The sequence below is a fragment of the Puma concolor genome, chromosome C2 (genome assembly GCF_028749965.1).
Source record: "Puma concolor isolate L17-30 chromosome C2, mPumCon1.1.hap2, whole genome shotgun sequence".
Classification (NCBI taxonomy): domain Eukaryota; kingdom Metazoa; phylum Chordata; class Mammalia; order Carnivora; family Felidae; genus Puma; species Puma concolor.
This window is the reverse complement of record NC_141675.1, coordinates 22596984-22616107: the sequence shown is the minus strand read 5'-3', so window position 1 is coordinate 22616107 and position 19124 is coordinate 22596984. Positions and strand designations below refer to the sequence as shown.

Sequence of the window (19124 nt, the reverse complement as noted above, 5' to 3'; positions counted from 1 at the left end):
CACATAATTTACTACACAGTTTCAAAAATGTCTGCTGTGTCAACCAACCAAAGACCAATCATTTCATTCATTCAGCCATTCATGGAGTGCCCCAGGAATGTGGAGGGTGGCATCCTGGATGGTGGCAGTGAGTTTTCTGTGAAATTTGTGGTAGAACTGGTGATCAGTTGGTAAATATGCAAGGAATTTGTCCCTCCAGTCTTAACAATGAACATGCAGACTTATCTCAGCCTGAGTTATGGAAACCACAGATCACTCAAGGGCTTGGTAAACAACTCTGGGTTTCTTACTCATGAGATGAAAACCCAAATGCCTAACCTGCGCTTTCTTTTAGAAACCATCAAGTTGAGGGGCGCCTGGGTGGCGCAGTCGGTTAAGCGTCCGACTTCAGCCAGGTCACGATCTCGCGGTCCGTGAGTTCGAGCCCCGCGTCGGGCTCTGGGCTGATGGCTCAGAGCCTGGAGCCTGTTTCCGATTCTGTGTCTCCCTCTCTCTCTGCCCCTCCCCCGCTCATGCTCTGTCTCTCTCTGTCCCAAAAATAAATAAATAAATAAATAAATAAAAAAAAAAAAAAAAAAAAAAAAACGTTTGGAAAAGAAACCATCAAGTTGAAATCTCTGCTTGATTTCAACAGCCGGTGGCCTGACCTGTTAAATTGATTTGCTAATAAAGAAATACATGAGCCCAGAAAGTTAAGAGAAAGAATGAGAAGTTCACATGCTACCTTAAGAGCCTGATGGTATTCCGCTGTGCTCCTGCTCCTGCTCCTTCTTGGTGGCCATGCTTCAATGATGCATTGATACTTTGCCATGGTAGCACTTTTACTCTGCAATAGAAATCACCTTGGCATTGTTTTCATCCTTTTTGAATGGTTTAGCCACTGCTCCTTACTTTCATATTCTCAGTATTAGCAATAAAAGTTTTTCAGTATTTTTATTTTTCGACAAACATATGACTTTTAATAGTGCCATTTTAAAAGTTAGATCATTCACAAAAGACTGGAAAAATTATTGTTTTTTTTTAAGTCACCTAGAACTTGCTTCCAGACCTGAGATGTGACTGGCCTCTGTTAAGGGACCAAAAGCCAAAGCACTGAATTGGAAATTAGGAGACTTGGATTGGGGTCGTGTTCTTTCACTAACTAGCTAAAGAAGTTTAATCCTATGCTTCAGTTACACCATGTATGTGACTCTGGACAAGTTGTTTGCGTTCCTTTGGGCCTCAGTTTCCTCATCTGTAAAAAAGGATATTGAAGGGGCCTACCTCTTAGTATTGTTGTAAGGATTCCATGAGATTATGATTTTAAAGGACCCCAAACAGTACTGGGTCCATGCTAAGGTAGTATCTATAAAAATGTAGTAGTAATCTGTTGTCGTAATTCCTATATTATCTCTCCTCGCAAGGCTATGATGAGAACCTAATGCAGAATAAATGTTGTATTTGTTTTTGTATTGCCTCACTTTAAATTACTACCAACTTGGCAGCTTGAGACAACAGCTATTGATTATCTCAGTTTCTGTGGGTGGGAAATCTAGGTCTGGCCTAGCTGAATTCTCTGCTCAACCTCACAAGACTGAGCTCAAGATGTCAGCTAAACTGTGTTTCTTTCTGGAGCGTAGGTCCTCTTGCAAACTCATGTGGCTGTGGGAAGAATTTGCTTCCTTAGGGTTATAGGACACAAGTCCCCATTTGTTGCTAGATGTCAGCAAGGGGCCACTCTCAGCAGTTGGAGACTGGCCGCCATTCCCTGCCACATGGCCCTTCCACAATGTGGTGGTTGCTTTCTTCCAGTCCCTTACCACCAGCTGAAGAAAACTGGCTTGTGCAAGGCTTACCTGATCAGGTCAGGCCACTGAGGTTAATCTCCCTTTAGCTATATACTGCAACAGCATCATGGCATGATATCTGATAATGCTCACAGGCTCTACCCTCACTTAAGGGGAGAAGACCATATGAAAGCGAGGGTCATCTTTGAACTCTGCCTACCACAAATGTGAACATGAAATGAAAAGTAAAAATGACATACAAGGTGCACATTATTGTATGTTTTATCGTTGTCATCATCATGATCATGATATCGAGTTTTTATCATCATATAACACTATTCTACTTATTTTCAAGGGTTTAAATTAGCTATAAAGAGTATTCCAATTCACCCAATAACCATGTAGCTCAGAGCTTTACATTTGCTTCATAACTCTCCCAATTCCTGTTCTCTTTGACCTGCATATTTACTTCCCACATTCCCTCCTTTAATCGTTGAGTCAGTGGCTCATGGCACCTCCCAAGAACAAAGTTTCACAGAGAGATATGTTTACATTGGATTCACTAGTCCATAAAATGCTCAACCATTATCACCCTTACATGTATGCAGCAATCCTGAAATTCCCAATGGCCTGGCTGTAGTCAACTGAAAAACAAACGAAGGGAAAGGTAATGTTTTCCAGTGCTTTAATGATATGTAACCCAGAGACTAATACAACACAGAGGTGTTTAGTCATAGAAGCAGAAGTGAGCCTAAGACGATCCTTGTGGCTATGGCTGTCATTTGACCAGTGCCCTTGAGGGCCTCATGGATTGTAAAAAGTTCAATAAATAATAAAATATAATATAAATTTAAAGTAAATATAAATATTAAATAGAATATAAAATAAAAATATAATAAAAGAATGATGCAGGGAAAAGTTGAAAATGATTACATCATCCATTAAAATGAAATGAGAAAATTTAACCTAGAAATCCAAACAAAGTAACTTCCAGTGTTTTGTTAATATAAGTGCCTTTAGGGCAGAGATGAATTCTGTGTCCACAGAGAGATTAGTTAAACTTTGTTCACAAAATAAAATAGAATTGTATTTTTTTTTTAACGTTTATTTATTTTTGAGACAGAGAGAGACAGAGCTTGGACAGGGGAGGGTCAGAGAGAGGGAGACACAGAATATGAAGCAGGCTCCAGGCTCTGAGCTGTCAGCACAGAGCCCGATGCGGGGCTAGAACTCATGGACCGCAAGATCAGGACCTGAGCTGAAGTCGGCCGCCTAACCGACTGAGCCACCCAGGCGCCCCTGTATTTAAAAAAAGAACAGAGACTAAAAATTATCTGTGTGTAAAATCCTCTTTGACACCATTGACATTATGATCACGGATATGTTACTTTTCCTCATTGAGACTTGGTTTTTGCCTCTTTAGCATGGAGATAATATCATCTACTTAAGAACATGTTCTGAGGAGTAAGTGAAATAACCTCTGCTACGTTCTCAGAACAGTGCCTGGTACTAGTGAGCATTTAGTAATGATGACTATTGTTATTGTTATTTTTATTCATGTTACTTTTGGTACATGTGGTCCGATGTCTGGAGTGTATTCAGCGCTCAGAAAATATTATTTTCTTCACCCTTCAATACCTGTTTGTTGAATTGAACTGGATTTGTCAAGAGGAGTATTTCAGATATTATCAGTCAGAAATACATTGAGAGGTTATCGTTTGTCTAATTTTATGTAATTTTATACAATTTTTTCCTCCCCCCCCTCCTGCTGCATGCTTGTTTTCTTTCATCCTTCCTTCTTTCCTCGTCTTTCCTTCTTCTTCTCTCTGTTCCTTCCTTCTTTTTCTCTTATCTTTTTTTCTCAAGCAGATATTATTTTAAATTTCCGAACAACCTATGTCAGCAAGTCTGGCCAAGTTATCTTTGAAGCAAGATCAATTTGCATCCACTATGTCACAACCTGGTTCATCATTGACTTAATTGCTGCCCTGCCTTTTGATCTCCTGTATGCTTTCAACGTCACAGTGGTGAGTAAAGAGCTCCCTTCCACATGACTTTGAAGGTTATTTTTTATCCTGTGTTTATTTTCCACGCATTCAGGTTTTAAGTGTTTGTAGCAGTTTGTATGTCCAGGACTTTGTGGCCTCCTGAATACAGACACCAAAGTGACCAATGGTACGCAGGCCAAATTCTCCACCTGAGGAAGTTACTTCCTTTTGGAATTTACATGACCTGTTTTAGTTATTTAAATATCTAGAACCAGGATATACCCAAAGCATTTATCATCAATACTCGCTCACAGAAGAAATCCTTTGGTAAGGAAACCAAAAGTAATGAGCATTACTTTGTATTACTTTGGCAGGTATTTTGCCTCAGAAGTTTAGTGGAGTTTGAGATTTCTTCTGGTTTTATGACCTTTACTCTCTACCTCTTGAGTTCTTCATTAGCAAAACAAAAGACCAATCAAGATACCGAGTAGTACCGAAGTTAAAAGAATTCAACCACTTCTTAGAAGTCTTTGTAAAAATGTTGGATGGGGAAGAAATGGCACAATGATACAATGGCCACTTGAACTTGAGATCTCTTTTGGATTTTTACTGATGTTTGTAACATCTCTTTTCTTCCCTTTATCCTCATGTCTCATCACAGGAAAGAAAGTGTGTCCACTCCTTGTAGTAGCTATTTTTACTATTTAACGATTGATGTTGGTAAAAGCATTAAGTGCTCCCTTATAAATAGAGAGACTTTTAGGGAGGTATAATAGCATTTTGGGGCCAGTAATGCAATTTGCTGCTAGAGTAACCAATTTTAGCAGGCAAAAATTTACTAAACATTAGTTCAAATGAAGCCTATTTCTTACTCAGTTGACAAGACCTTGAGATTCTCTATCAGGAATTTAAAAGCTTAGTTTTCAGTATTAAAATGATCAGTGTTTCAAATACAGTCATTATTGACTTTGGGATGAAGACTGAACTGTAATCCTGACTATTTAGTACAAATTTGTGCATTTGGTAATTGTCTATACAATAGCATTTTTCTTTTCTTTTCCTTACCATTTTTTTCTTAAGATGGAAAGTTGAGGGTATCAACATCTTTAAGAGGTTTATAAGTCAACTGAAAGGAAACCTCTGGGGAAAAATTTAGTATATAATATCAATCAGTGCTACAGAGAATTGTTATCCAGGCTTTTAAAAGTGCTTTTTAAAATTGAATTTGACTAGATAAGTGTACTATAATGAACATGTAATGACTTAAAACAAGGTATTTGCAAGACTGCATCCAAAAAAATTTCAAAAGAAGTATATAATTCACAAAATACTAAGAAAAATTTTCCACATTCTCCTGGAGAATTGTTTAATGAATCATGTTTGATAGACCCCTCTCTAAATTAACTTGCTGCTTTGTGACTAAATACTAATAATTTTTTTTATGTTCCATTTCTCTTTGGGCACTGAACAAATAGGATAATTTAAAATATATATTATATAATTGTATTGTAAAATATACAAAATTTTAAAATACATGTTTATCTGTCATTAACATGCTCATTGTCTAAAATTAACACAAAGGATTTTTTTTAAAGTCTAATTCTCATATTTTGGTGAATTTTAAGTACTTGTACACTTTCACTACATTCCTGCTCCCTTTCTTCATTCTGTCTCATGAAACCTGCCATGAATACCTAATAAATGCAAGTTATAGATAAACATCTATGTTAGAAAGAAAGACAAAAGAGGAAGAAAGAATGGAATCTGTCTCTTATCAATGATAATTTTTCTGTGTCTCACAGGAGTGAGCGTATGATCATTAACCAGTTGGCATATAAATTTGCTCTGCCCCAAATAAGTTAGTCATGATGAAATATTCTATTTGTTCAAAGTATTATATTTACTTCCCAGGACAACATAAGTTATGAGGAAAAGTTTATAAGCTATGCTATTGTTATACTGCACGAACTTGTAAAAAGAAAGGTAGAAATAAATAAGCAAACACAGATGTTGGTTTTCCAGATCTAAAATACATCCAGTTAGCACATCTCTGTAGATGGTATTCAAAAACTCATTACAACCATCAGAAATGTATTGGATGCTTTAGTTTTGACTCTGCCCATAATTGCTGATGGTAAATGTTTTATATATACTTCCCACATTTCTTTAATAAAATTTAGTGTGTGTAAGTCACTATGAAAGGCACTCTGAGAGACAAAGTTATGCATGAGACATAGAAAATATGACAGAGTGAAAAAGGCAAAGTAGAAATCCCAGTATTAATCACTTACCATCTGAGTGACTTCCTTGGGGGAAATTAACATCAAAATAGGCAAAATAAGCAAAATAAGCATAAAAATCCCTACAAGGTTCTCAGCAGCCTGAAAAGCATTTCTGTTCTATACCTTGCTAAGTGTGAAACACCCAGAAAGACCTCAATACATGTTAATCAACTTGTCTTCCTCCTTTTGGGACTTTTTGAGGTTTCATTTCAAGTACCAAATTGTCATGCATCTATCAAACTCTTCTCCTATAAAATAAACTCCACCCCCAGTAATTCTTCTAAGCCAGGAAGCAGATATTGCAAAGTCCTGGCAGGAAATCATCTGGTTTACAATCAGCTGGAGAAAAGACAGATGAGGACTGGGCTGTGAAAGGGAAGAAAATAAGATTTGACACAGAAGAATGAGAAAAAGAAATCAAAGCACAGGTAGCTGGCAAGTTCCTCAGCTGACCTTATGATTTTATTATATTTCAGTATAGAATAATTCGTGAGATTACAATTGAAAAGGTTTTTATTGAATTTCTATTATATTGAGTTTAGAGCGTTTTCCATCTTATTAACCATCCTCTCATTTAACACGTATTTACGGAGCACTTACTATGTGTCAAGCACTGTTCCAGGTACAATTTTCTTCGACAGAAGGGGAGATAGATCATGGAGGAAGGAGCTAGATGTCAACTGACTCCAGATAATTATAAAGGCAAACTTCCAGAAGATGCCGACCGTGTTTATGATTGAGTCCTTAGAGCAAATACTGTTCTTAGGTATAGTCATACAAACCACTTTCTTCCCTTGTATTTATAGTTCCTTCCTCCGGCCTCCAAATTAGAAAAGGTCAAGTACTTTGTTAAACTCTATTTACGGATGAGGTCATACTTTATTTGCCGTTTCTATTTTAGAATGCTCCTTGAGGCTATTCGAGGGTGTGAAAGAGTATGCCTTAGGGCACCACGTCTGTTGTTAATAGTGACAATGACCACTCTTGTGGACACCAGTGGTGCACATGTTTCCGTCGGGCGCTGAAGTCAGGAAAATAAGTCCTTGGCCACAAGTGTATTGTTTTAGTGTGTCCAAAGACAAGACCTAGGAGAGTTTTCAAAAATGGTGTTCCATTTGATTTTGGTTCCCTCAGCCTGTGTGTTTGACAGAGAGCTCAGAAAGTATATGCTTCAGGCGTGAGTTTTTTCTGTCAGTCGATGATGTTACAAAGAAGAGAGTGCAGCACATGAGACAGGAGGTATTACTGGCATTTGTGAGTAAATCTTACTCAAGTTTGGTACATCTAATCACTATTTTGTTTTAAAGTTACCTTTATTACCACTTCACAGGGTTCAGTGTGTCTAAATTATTGTTATGATGTCACTCCTGCATGGAGGAAGGGACGTGGAATTGAAAGAAAATGTGTGTAAGAAGTGGAGACACCTTATGTTCAATCCTGAGACCATAATGTGTTTCAGTTGTGTATCAGAATATACAAAATCATATTCAGTCAAATAGGTTGAGAAAAAAAGATAAACCTTAAGGAAAATAAGTACCAATTCAAGGAAAGTAAACTGTCTCATCATCCTTTATCCTATCACCTCTTGATAGCATTATGTCGAGAAACGACATTGGCATGGTCATAAAAATGACCATCGCGTTGGAGTCATGATTATGCTTGACTTCAAGAACTTTCCAGAATGGCTGTAAGTTAAAGCAACCGCTATGATGCGGAGTGAACCCATGAGCCACGCGGTGCCGCTCGGTCTCCTCCCACAGGTGTCTCTCGTGCATCTCCTGAAGACCGTCCGGCTGCTGCGTCTCTTGCGTCTCCTGCAGAAGTTGGACCGCTATTCCCAGCACAGCACAATCGTCCTGACTCTGCTCATGTCCATGTTTGCACTCCTTGCACACTGGATGGCGTGTATCTGGTATGTCATTGGAAAAATGGAGAGGGAAGACAACAGCCTTCTGAAGTGGGAAGTTGGTAAGGGCTTATGTTTGTCACATTTTCCATTTTTAAGTGAAAAGGAAGTTTGTCTAGAATTTGGAGGAAGTGAAAGATGATTCCATAATTATGTCCTCTGACTGTCGATTTATCTAATATTTTTTAGGGACTGGGAGGGGAAGGGTGTGGGGGGACAGGGTCTATGATACAAGTGATTTCTTTTGAGAAAGTTTTCTGGAAAATCCATATATATGTATATGTGTGTGTGTGTGTGTGTGTGTGTGTGTGTGTGTATGCATATATATAGAGAGAGACAGACAGAGAAAGAGAGAGAGAGAGTAATGGGTTAAGCTTTCAAGGGAGTAAATGTTTAAAATGACCAGCAAGGCTGTAGAAGCGTAGGTAAGTAATGTGTGATCTTATCTGACATATCCAATGCAGGGCTAATACCATTGAATCCCTGGGCAACTGGCCTATGGCCAATCATTGCAGTGAGACAGTGAGTGAGTGTATTATAATAACACACTTTCCATATCTAGTATACTTTGAGAATGTGTAATGATAGAGGGGACTGGATGTTTACAAATATAATTTGTAGAATTTTGTGTCCCCATTATACATGGGAATTTAAGGGAGACTTTTCCATGTGCTACATAATTCTGCATAAATGAATCTGAAATGTTCTGCACATGAACACATTTTTAAATTTATGCTAACCACAAGAACTGTACAGAAAATGAAACTTCCTAGGGCTATAACCCTCTATCCAAAAATATTTGCATTATTCTCACAGTCATTGCCTTTAGAGAATTGTCATGGTACCCCACGTAGAATTCTTTTTTTTCTTAATCTGACATTTCGTCAAAAGAATCTGTTTCTTGGTTGGCTAGAAAATTCTTCACTTCTTTTCTCCAAAAAATCAATCTTGAACTTTTGGAAGCACAGACCTTTGCACAGGGATGAAGCCACAAGAGATTCCCGAGAGAAAAAAATGCTCTAACTTTTCACACCAGCACTTAATGGCAGGATGCATCTGGAACATCCCTGGGTTGGCTCTCATAATGCCGTCCTCTCGCTATATGGCAGTATACAAAGCCTTCAAAGTATATCTTTGGAGAACAAGTTGGAGACGCTAAGAAAACAGACTCTCCTTAAAATCTTCTAAAAATGCTCCTACATACACGTCTCAATTTTGACCCTAAACTACACCAAAGCAAGGACTGTGTTCTGATAATGTTCATCTCAGACTGGTTTTATTCTCCTTATCAAAGTACTTCTTCTGTGCCTTGCTATGGATCTCAATTCTCAGAAATGAAGTAAAGGGAGAGCTAGAACTGCAGAGTGAAAGCAAGAATATCCTACATGAAGACAATATGAGATGACATGAGAGAGAGAGGGAGAGAGGGAGAGGAGAAGACAGCATGGTGAGGAAAGAGAAGAGTTGATTAAATGAAGAATCAAAGTCTGGATTGTACTTGGATTAAGACATTTTCTGTCCTTTAGTATTGTTTCCCTTTCTATTTTCTTGTCCTGAAGGCTCCCTCATCACACGCTCTGATATAGTCCTAATGGTATTCAGTGAATTGCCGCATTAGATCTCTGCCCTTTGTTTTGAATCCATATTAAAATTCTTGCTTGTGGTCAGCCACCTGATTCCTTTCTGGGCCTGACCTAATTTCCTTCGGGCCCCAGACCTATACACTCATATTAATTTGTAAGGCTAGTCTAGTCTGAGAGGCTCCAGATGGGGAAATTCAGCTTATTCACGCTCTCAAATTTAGTTAGATGAGGAAAGCTTTTTTGTGTCCTTTCCAGCACACCAGTTCTGCTACAGAAGTACAAACTAGCTGTTGTTTTTCTTCCCACAAACACACAGAAGTAATGATTTTCCAAGAAAAAGAAGCCAACCATCTGAACGACTTCAGTATTGTCCCCTACCACTTGTACTCTTAAACTTGGTGCTGTGGTTCAGTGTAATGAATGGGAGCTTGTGAGCTGGAAGTCAACCCACAAAGAGAGCATAATACGTAACACAATGATGAGAAGAACGTTGGGCTGGGGCCACAGAACTCTCCTGTTATCATGGCTCTACCACTAACCAATTGCGAGATTTACAGTAATTTCATTCACCTCTGTGGGCCTCAGTTTCCTCACCTAGAGCATGAGAAACCTCACCATATACCTCGAAAGTCTATTTCAGTTTCCATGTTTATGACTTTAATGGAAGAACAAACCCAGTTTTGTGTGCTTATTTTTGTCATAATTCAGTGTCCACATAAACCATCAGCAGCAACTATCCAATGTCAAAGAGTTTGAAGAAAAAGGATGTGTCAGGAGGCACATCTTGTGATCACAGCCTGTCAAAGAATTGATACGTTTTACTCAGTTATAGTAAGGATTACTGAATCTGTATCTTGAGAAAATTAGATTTCCTGTCCAAACACCTCTTGGAAGACAATCTGAAAGGGAGTATGCTAACTCTGCCTGTCAATATCAAGTTTCTAGGCTTGGCTACAAGGACTTTCCCTTCCCTTAAAATTACTTACCTCATTGTTCATTCAAAACATTCTCCAGCTGAGATTTGGACACAAATTAAATAATTATGACCTTCGCTACCTAATCTTTTAATGAAGCAGCTGAGAGTCTAGGCTCATTTAGTTTTTACTATGTAATTTGTACACTAATATTATGTTTTACCTTTTTTGGTCCAATTACCATGAATCAAAAATTCTTCACACAAATAAAGTTTGATTAGAGACACGTTCTTTATGTTGTGACTAGCATTAGATGTATAGAACAGATTCGTCTTCCCAAGGGATAAAATAGAACTTCCTTTCTAGTCACTGTTAATTGCCTTGAAATGATTTTTTCCACTTTTTGTTCTTGGCAGGTCTACTACTTAGAGTTAGAGAGAGTTCCGGTATTTTGTATCAGATCAAAGCACAGTTAATATTTTTAAAAGATTGTAATATCACTTATCTATATCTATTTTTAGAAGGTGGAATTAATACTCATGGACTAATTATACCAGAGGCTGATTTTGAACTGATTTGCCTGCTGTTATTTTTACTTTTATGTGCTTCTTTACTGTATTTTAAGGGATTTGAGGTTTGGCTTATTGGTTCATGGCATTTTAGACTTCGTGAGAAATCCCGCTCTAGGCTATGCAGGCTCCGTGCTGGAAGGGTATGGTCTGTTGTGTTCACTGTGGTGTCCCTGTGGTATATAGTTCCTGGAACATGGCAAATGTCGGGGGGGAAAATGTGGAATGAATCAACCTTCAAGGTCATTCATTTACTAAATGACAGTCATGGGACAAGAACCTAGATACCCTAACTCCTTATGTAGAACTCCTTCTAATACTTTTGAATATTATGAAATTACAGGAAATGGCTGTGTAGCAAATATTTTCAGGCAGTGAGATTGAGAGAAGAATGAATAGGGTGATCACTTAAGATTTGGTTGTGCATTCAAAAAAATATTTCTTGAGTGCCCACTGCATGCTTGCTTGGTCCCGGGTAAGGCACTGGAGAAAACCAAAACAAATATTATACTTAATGTCATGGAACTTGAAGTCCAGTAGGAAAAAGAGACAACTAGTTCAATAGATATATGACAGTGTGATAGTTCTAGAACTGGAACATGCACAGAGGAGAGGCAGCTAGATCTAGCTGGAATATCAGCAAAGGCTTTTCCAAGAGGAATTAGTTTGAAGGAATGAGTAGGTCTTGTCTCCGTAGATGCTGAGGTACGGGCATGGGTGGGAGCAGGAACGTGGTTATATGAAACAGTTCACTAAAAACCAGCATAAAAGATGAATGGGGTAGTAAAATGATGAGGCTAAAGAGGCAGGTAGTCGGGGACCAGATCTTTATAGACCATTCATGCTAAGCTTTAGAGTTTGGACTTCATCCTAAGGCCACAGAGAAGCATAAAATTCTCTGAAGCAGTGATCCAGAGAATAGGGGGAGATGTTTTGCTCTGCTTGCTTCATTTTCGATACCTATAAAAGGGCAATAATAGTAGTGCCTCCCTCATTAAGATTGCCAGTATTAAATTAGGAAATCTATGTGAAGCATTTTATACTGTGCCTGGCACCTAATAAATTCTCAATAAATAGTAGCTATTATAGCCATCATTCTCATTTTATTATGACAGTTCCTTCTAATAAAGAAAGTACCATGAGCTGTGACTAGTGATACTTACGATTTTATATGGGGAGGGTATTAAGAAATGGCTTAAAAAGTATTGTCCTTAAAGTGTAGCTGTAGTTTTGTAGTGCTGAACAACAAATTGTGTGCTTTTGCCTATCTTCAAACTAAAAAAGCCCACACCTTATATTTGAGTCAGTCTCAGAAAAATTAGTAACTTTCACAAAGCCTCATAATTGCACACACACAGATTTCCCCTTCAAGGCTAATACAGGTGACAAGTTTAACATCTACCCTATAAGCTTGTTGGGATAAAGAACACTTTTATGGAACTTAGACACGGTGCTTCAAGCACAAGATTCAACAATACATTAAAGAGACCTATCACAACTGAGTCTAAGTTGCTTTTTAAATTAAAATTTTTGTTTTGGCTGCCAAGAAATATTTCAGAATGATCTCTTTGGTGGTGGTGGGGGGGGGGGGTCTTTACTTATTTACCATAAGAAGACTTAAATAAATACCCAGCCAAAAATGTGTGAGAAGACCCGAGTATTTATGTACATCCCAATTAAGGTAGGGATATATGATTTTAAGTATCAGTTGTAAAGTTCAATTAATGACATTGAATTAGTCCTTAAAGAGCTCCATTAAGGATACGGAATAGAATATAATCAGTCTGATTTAAGTTAGAAGGATTTGGATTTGAATCTTGCTTCAGGGATATACCAGGCATGTGATTTTGGCCAAGATGACGTCAGTGACTTTTTATACAAGAAACTTTAGTGTCCTCATCTCTAAAATGGGTGTGGTAGTACTGGCCCTCAGTGGTTTTAAGTTTTAGAGTTACTGAAGTGGACATACGTAACATAGTCTCGTTCTTAGTAGGTTCTTGCAGCTGATAACTACCACCATTTATAACCACGTCCTCCACTCTTACTGCTTACTTGGGGCTGTTCTCAGACTGCAGCCATTGCTGAAACTTACATCGATGAGCTATGCAGAGTTGATAGCAATACGATTCAAGTCTAACGAAGAGGCGATATTTCTGTCACAGTCGTGATTCTTAGCGGCAAGCAAAATCAGAAAAGGAATTCATTAGCAGGACCTGCAGACTTAGAGAGAGAACAAGACTTGGAAAGAACATGATCCAAGGCAGCTCCACGTATCCCAGTGCAGGAAGCACAGCTGCTGCTGACATGTTGCAACGATGGCCTAGACATGCTTCTGTCTTTGTAGATGCTATGAGAGAGCCCTAACCTTCTGTTTGCTTCTGATCCACAGTCCCTGAAGGGAGAATCCAATCCACAACGTTAGGTCACATGCTCAAATGCTGAGTGCTGGGGGTAAGGAGGACCTCCCCACCTTACCCTGGTGTATCTCTGTATCTCTCCATTACTATGCGCTATGGAGTATACCCCCTCACAGAAGATTTTAGACCGCCAAAAAAAAAAAAGAGAGAGAGAAGAAAAATGTCTTGTACAATAACATCTGTACCCTCACATCTAAAACCAAACAGTGCAATTTACAAAAACATTTATTAAAATACTTAAGTGGGGCCACCTGGGTGTTCAGTCGGTTAAGCGACCAACTTCAGCTCCGGTCATGATCTCGCGGTTAGTGTGTTCGAGCCCCGCGACGGGCTCGGTGCTGACAGCTCGGAGCCTGGAGCCTGCTTCGGATTCTGTGTCTCCCCCTCTCTCTGCCCCTCCCCCGGCTCACACTCTGTCTCTCTCTCCCTCAAAAATAAATAAACGTAAAAAAAAAATTTTTTTTTTAATTTTTTTTTTTCCAACGTTTATTTATTTTTGGGACAGAGAGAGACAGAGCATGAACAGAGGAGGGGCAGAGAGAGGGAGACATAGAATCGGAAACAGGCTCCAGGCTCTGAGCCATCAGCCCAGAGCCCGACGCAGGGCTCGAACTCACAGACCGCGAGATCGTGACCTGGCTGAAGCCGGACGCTTAACCGACTGCGCCATCCAGGCGCCCCCCCAAAATTTTTTTTTTAATTAGAATAAAACGCTTCAATGAATCATCATACCCTTCTCAGACATGGTCATGTCAAATGGAATTAGCTGAAAAATGGAGATGTGGTAATTATCAATGCTTCTTGCTTACTACAATACAGTCTGTGATGCTCACATAAACATCACAGTGGCAGCCTGCTCCCCAAGCTCTGCCTCCTCCGCTAGACTGCTTCTTGGTCAGTAGCTCCCATTTGTAGCTGAAATGCATCCTCATATTCTTTCTCAAAGCTATCTCTATTTCTAAAGCTACGACATGCTGAACTTGAAAATAGATGGTCTGCTACAAAGGTTAGAGATGAGAGTATACTGCAATAGGGAGAAGCTTTTTTATCTTTTAATCCTTTGGCTGGAGTACGTTTATCCATTGTGGATGCCTAAAAGTGTATCTGTACCAGAGACCAAAAAAAAAAAAAAAAAAAAAAAAGAAGAAAGGAAAAAAATAAAAGCCCCGAAATCTAGAATGGGAAGAAAAGGATTAAGTGAGATAAGTGAGATATCATTTTCAAATTTTCATTGACAATTTTAATCCTAAATCTCCTGATCTTTGTTGGATGAAACATCATAAAAGCTGATTCATTTGAAAGGCTCTCTGGTTATTAACTGCTTAAAATTTACAAGCCAAGCCTCATGCAGTTGGAAAAAAAAAATGGTCTTATGATATCGGGAGCTGGTTATTTCAATAACTATACCAATTTTTCCTCAAGGACGTAGAATTGACAAACTCTACATTTTCAGGTTTTATATAAAGGATTATAAAAACTTTTTTAGATAACCCTTATCTGTAGATTCTTGTTCTTGGGAATACATGAAATAGAGAAAGGGGAGAAAAAGCTTTACTAAAATGAATGTTTCCAGACATTAAAATGGACCCTGGTGAGGGAAACCCGGGCTGCTTGTTGTTTTTGTTGTTGTTTTTAAACACAGGATCTTTTTTTTTTTTTTTTAACGTTTATTTATTTTTGAGACAGAGAGAGACAGAGCATGAATGGGGGAGGGTCAGAGAGAGGGAGACACAGAATCTGAAGAAGGCTCCAGGCTCTGAGCTGTCAGCACAGAGCCCGACGCGGGGCTCGACCTCACGGACTGCGAGATCGTGACCTGAGCTGAAGTCGGCCGCTTAACCGACTGAGCCACCACCCAGGTGCCCCTAAACACAAGATCTTAAACTTTCATGCACACTTAAATCATCTGAGGATTGTATTAAACTACAGATTCTAGGGCTGCCTGGGTGGCTCAGTCTGTTAAGTGTCCGACTTTGGCGCAGGTCACGATCTCATAGTTCGTGAACCTGCATTGGGCTGTCTGCTGTCAGCACAGAGCCTGCTTCAGATCCTCTGTCCCCCCTCTCTCTAGGCTCCTCTCCCACTCACGCTGTCTCTCAAAAATAAATAAACATTTTTAAAAAAGAAATAAAATACAAATTCTAATTCCGTAAGTCTAAGGCAGAGCCTGAGACCTAGCCCACGTGTGAGGTCCGGGCTGCTGGTCTCCCCACCACACATCGAGTAGCCAGGTTTTAAAGTCTCAGGAATTTCTGTGACTTTAATACCCCTGGTTTATAAACAGTCCTAAACCAGTAACAACTCAGTCCTTTCTGTCCTTTTCCACATTCCTATCCTTTTTCAATCCTCATCACATCTGTGAATTTATTTAGACCTAGGTCATTCCTAATGGACCAGGGAGGTCCATTGAGAAGGAATTAACCTCAATGCTGAAGCAATACAACACAGTGCTTTAACTATCATCAGAAACAATTTATATTACTAGTAGTTATGAGAAACTAAAATTGAATGCCATCAGTTTTTAAAACGTTGCCAATGCTCTATTCTATTTTGATAAAGGTTTCTAGAAGACAGAAATGCTTTCATGTTTTCAGAGCAAGATTTCACTCTTCTGAAAAAAAAAATTTTAATTTATTTTTTTGCCATAAAGAGCAAAAGGTTTATTCTTTTTTTTTTTTTTTTGAGTATAGTTGACACACAATGTTACAGTAGTTTATTCCTAAAATTCAGATTTCCCTCGTATTTTCTAAGTCTAATGGTAAATCATGCTTATGAAAATTGAGGAAATAAAGAATGTCCAGTTCTCAAGTCAAATGATCTCTGCAGTCTGACTTTGTGTGTTTAAAAATATTTGGGTATTTAGAGAGCAAGCGACACAAAATTAGATTTTAATTGCATAATGTTCTCAATCCTTTGATAGGAAACCTCTGGGTTTCAGGTGACCGACTGGGGGTTAATATGACTTCAGGTTGCCAGGGTTTCTCAGTAAGAGGACACACTTCACAGTTAGAAAATGCTGAAGCTGAAATATACTCAGAATATGCTCGTACCAGAGTTTCCAAATACGTTCACGGGTCAGACCATATACTCCGAGCAATAAATGGTTCTATTGTCATAAAAGTTTGAGACATGAAGCCACTCCATCCCATTCTGAAGGACTGACAGGGTCAATTAGCACAGAATGAACTCAGAGAAATCCCAGAGAAACCGATTAAACTTTATTTAACCCAAATGTTGCATAAATTTATTTTACCTCATAACCCTTCCTTTTTGTACTACGCATTATTAATATTCTGTTAACATTCTATGAATTCAGAGCTTAAAAAAAATACACCTTAGTCAAAGTTACTAAACTCTGTCATAGGAGGAGGAATAATAATGATTTTCATCTTTTTAAAAATATGGGATACCTCATGTGTCATTTCACAGTAAATCTACAAGAATGAGAAATTCTCCTCATCTATAAAATGGAAATAATACAAAATACCTACTTCAGAGAGTTAGTTGTGTGTGGGATCGTTGAGCACAATGGTCAACAATGAGACATTTTCCAGTGCAAGTTAGTTTATTCAAGTAGCCCGGGAACAGGACCCGTAGACAGAAAGAGCTGCACTTCTGCTGTATGAGGCTGGTGATTATACGCTTAGTGCTCAAAGGGGAGGGGAAATTCAGGGAGTATTAGATCATAAATGTTTCTTTGAATTTCTTCTTGTAAAACTACTTTCTTCAGAGTGGTTTGGTGCTTATCATTCAGCTCAGTATTAACTATACGTGAGATGTACAAGCAGTCAAGGGACCTTTAAGAAGGTAGCACCCACGGGCACCTGGGTGGCTCAGTCAGTTAAGCTTCCAACTTCGGCTCAGGTCATGATCTCACAGTTCGTCCTGAGTTTGAGGCCCACGTCCATGTCGGGGCTCTGCGCCACAGCGCGAAGCCTGCTTTGGGTTCTCTGTTTCCCTCTCTGTGCTCCTTTCCCACTCATGCTCGCTCACTGTCAAAAATAAATAAATAAACTAAAAAAAAAAAAAACAAATGTAGCAACCAGCACTGATCCTTATCAAAACTATGCAGGCTATAGGTCAGCTTTCTGGGCTAAAGCTGAACATTTTTCTGCTTCTATCCCTCATCAGGTGAGTGAGCTCAAGAAAACTAACGTACATAAAAAGAGTTTGCAAACTGAAAAGTGCGGTAGAATTATGACAGGTCATTGTGTTAGTAACATACACATAAACACACATACATGCATATATGCATATGTATATATGTATAAATATATGTCTCCCTCTTTCCAGAGAGACATTATGCACATAGTGTATGTCACAAACTCTTGTCTTTGTGTTCTTCCCACGATACTGGTCTTGGTGTGGGTATCTAGAGAACCCATGCGTAATACATATATTTGGGTAAATGCAGGAATAAATGAGTAGACCACAAACAAGGGCTTCTGTCTCATATTAGTAGATCATCGCACTCAGATTGAAAGAGGAAGAAGTGGCGCCTGGGTGGCGCAGTCGGTTAAGCGTCCGATTTCAGCCAGGTCACGATCTCGCGGTCCGTGAGTTCGAGCCCCGCGTCGGGCTCTGGGCTGATGGCTCGGAGCCTGGAGCCTGTTTCCGATTCTGTGTCTCCCTCTCTCTCTGCCCCTCCCCCGTTCATGCTCTGTCTCTCTCTGTCCCAAAAATAAATAAAAAACGTTGAAAAAAAAAATTAAAAAAAAAAAAAAAAGAAAGAGGAAGAAGTTCTTTTTTTAATTTTTTTTTTTCAACGTTTATTTATTTTTTGGGACAGAGAGAGACAGAGCATGAACGGGGGAGGGGCAGAGAGAGAGGGAGACACAGAATCGGAAACAGGCTCCAGGCTCCGAGCCATCAGCCCAGAGCCCGACGCGGGGCTCGAACTCACGGACCGCGAGATCGTGACCTGGCTGAAGTCGGACGCTTAACCGACTGCGCCACCCAGGCGCCCCAAAAGAGGAAGAAGTTCTGAAGTCAGTCTTTATTCAGTGTTTGGAAATAAGGTACACCAGGTCTGTCTTTCCTTATAGCATCTCATCAGGTATACGATTAAAGAACAAAATTCTCCAAATACATATTTATTATTATAAATCACAATATTACATATCTGTTCAAATATGTAGGTATTAGAGGCCATATTCCTCATTTAGGGTCTTGAAATTCGTGTGCTGTGGCAGTGAATAAGTCAGTTCTTCATACATTTTTGAGTTCTTACAATAAGACTAGGATAAGCAATGGTTTCACTCTTACAGGAATACCAGAGATGGCTAATCATTTCAACTCTTTTTCTTTCCCTATCCTGATTCTTTTTCTGGGTTTCCTGAATTAGTAAATGGTTCAAACATGCTTCTATTTTCTAGCTGGAGATAAATTTGGGTTGGTACTGCTTATAGCTCTCATTGGATCTGAAACCCTCCAATGAGCTGCTTCCTAGTCCCGTTTTGGCCTCTCAGTCCTGGAGGAATATGCTTGGTTCTCGACTAGCTTGAGCCCTACCCTGGACCTAGACTTTGGAAGAGGGAATCTCCTTTGAGTATTTTCTCAAAGGAGCCTTTGTTTTGAGGTGATGCTTTGCTGACCACTCATTGACTTTCTAAGCTCCTACCAAAGGAGCCTATAACTTAATCACTGGAAATATCCCTACCTCTGACTTCTTCCTTTCTAGCCTATAGCACTTTTCTGAG

General features: G+C 39.1%; 1 protein-coding gene across 1 annotated transcript in view; it reads left to right on the top strand.

Annotated features, from left to right (window-relative positions):
• The window catches only part of KCNH8 (potassium voltage-gated channel subfamily H member 8), a 360147-nt gene that overhangs the window by 239775 nt on the left and 101248 nt on the right, over positions 1 to 19124 (top strand). Inside the window, exons 6-7 of the mRNA XM_086674209.1 lie at positions 3636 to 3793; positions 7797 to 8004. Of these exons, the coding sequence (XP_086530335.1) occupies positions 3636 to 3793; positions 7797 to 8004 (366 nt within the window). The remainder of the gene's footprint in view (positions 1 to 3635; positions 3794 to 7796; positions 8005 to 19124) is intronic.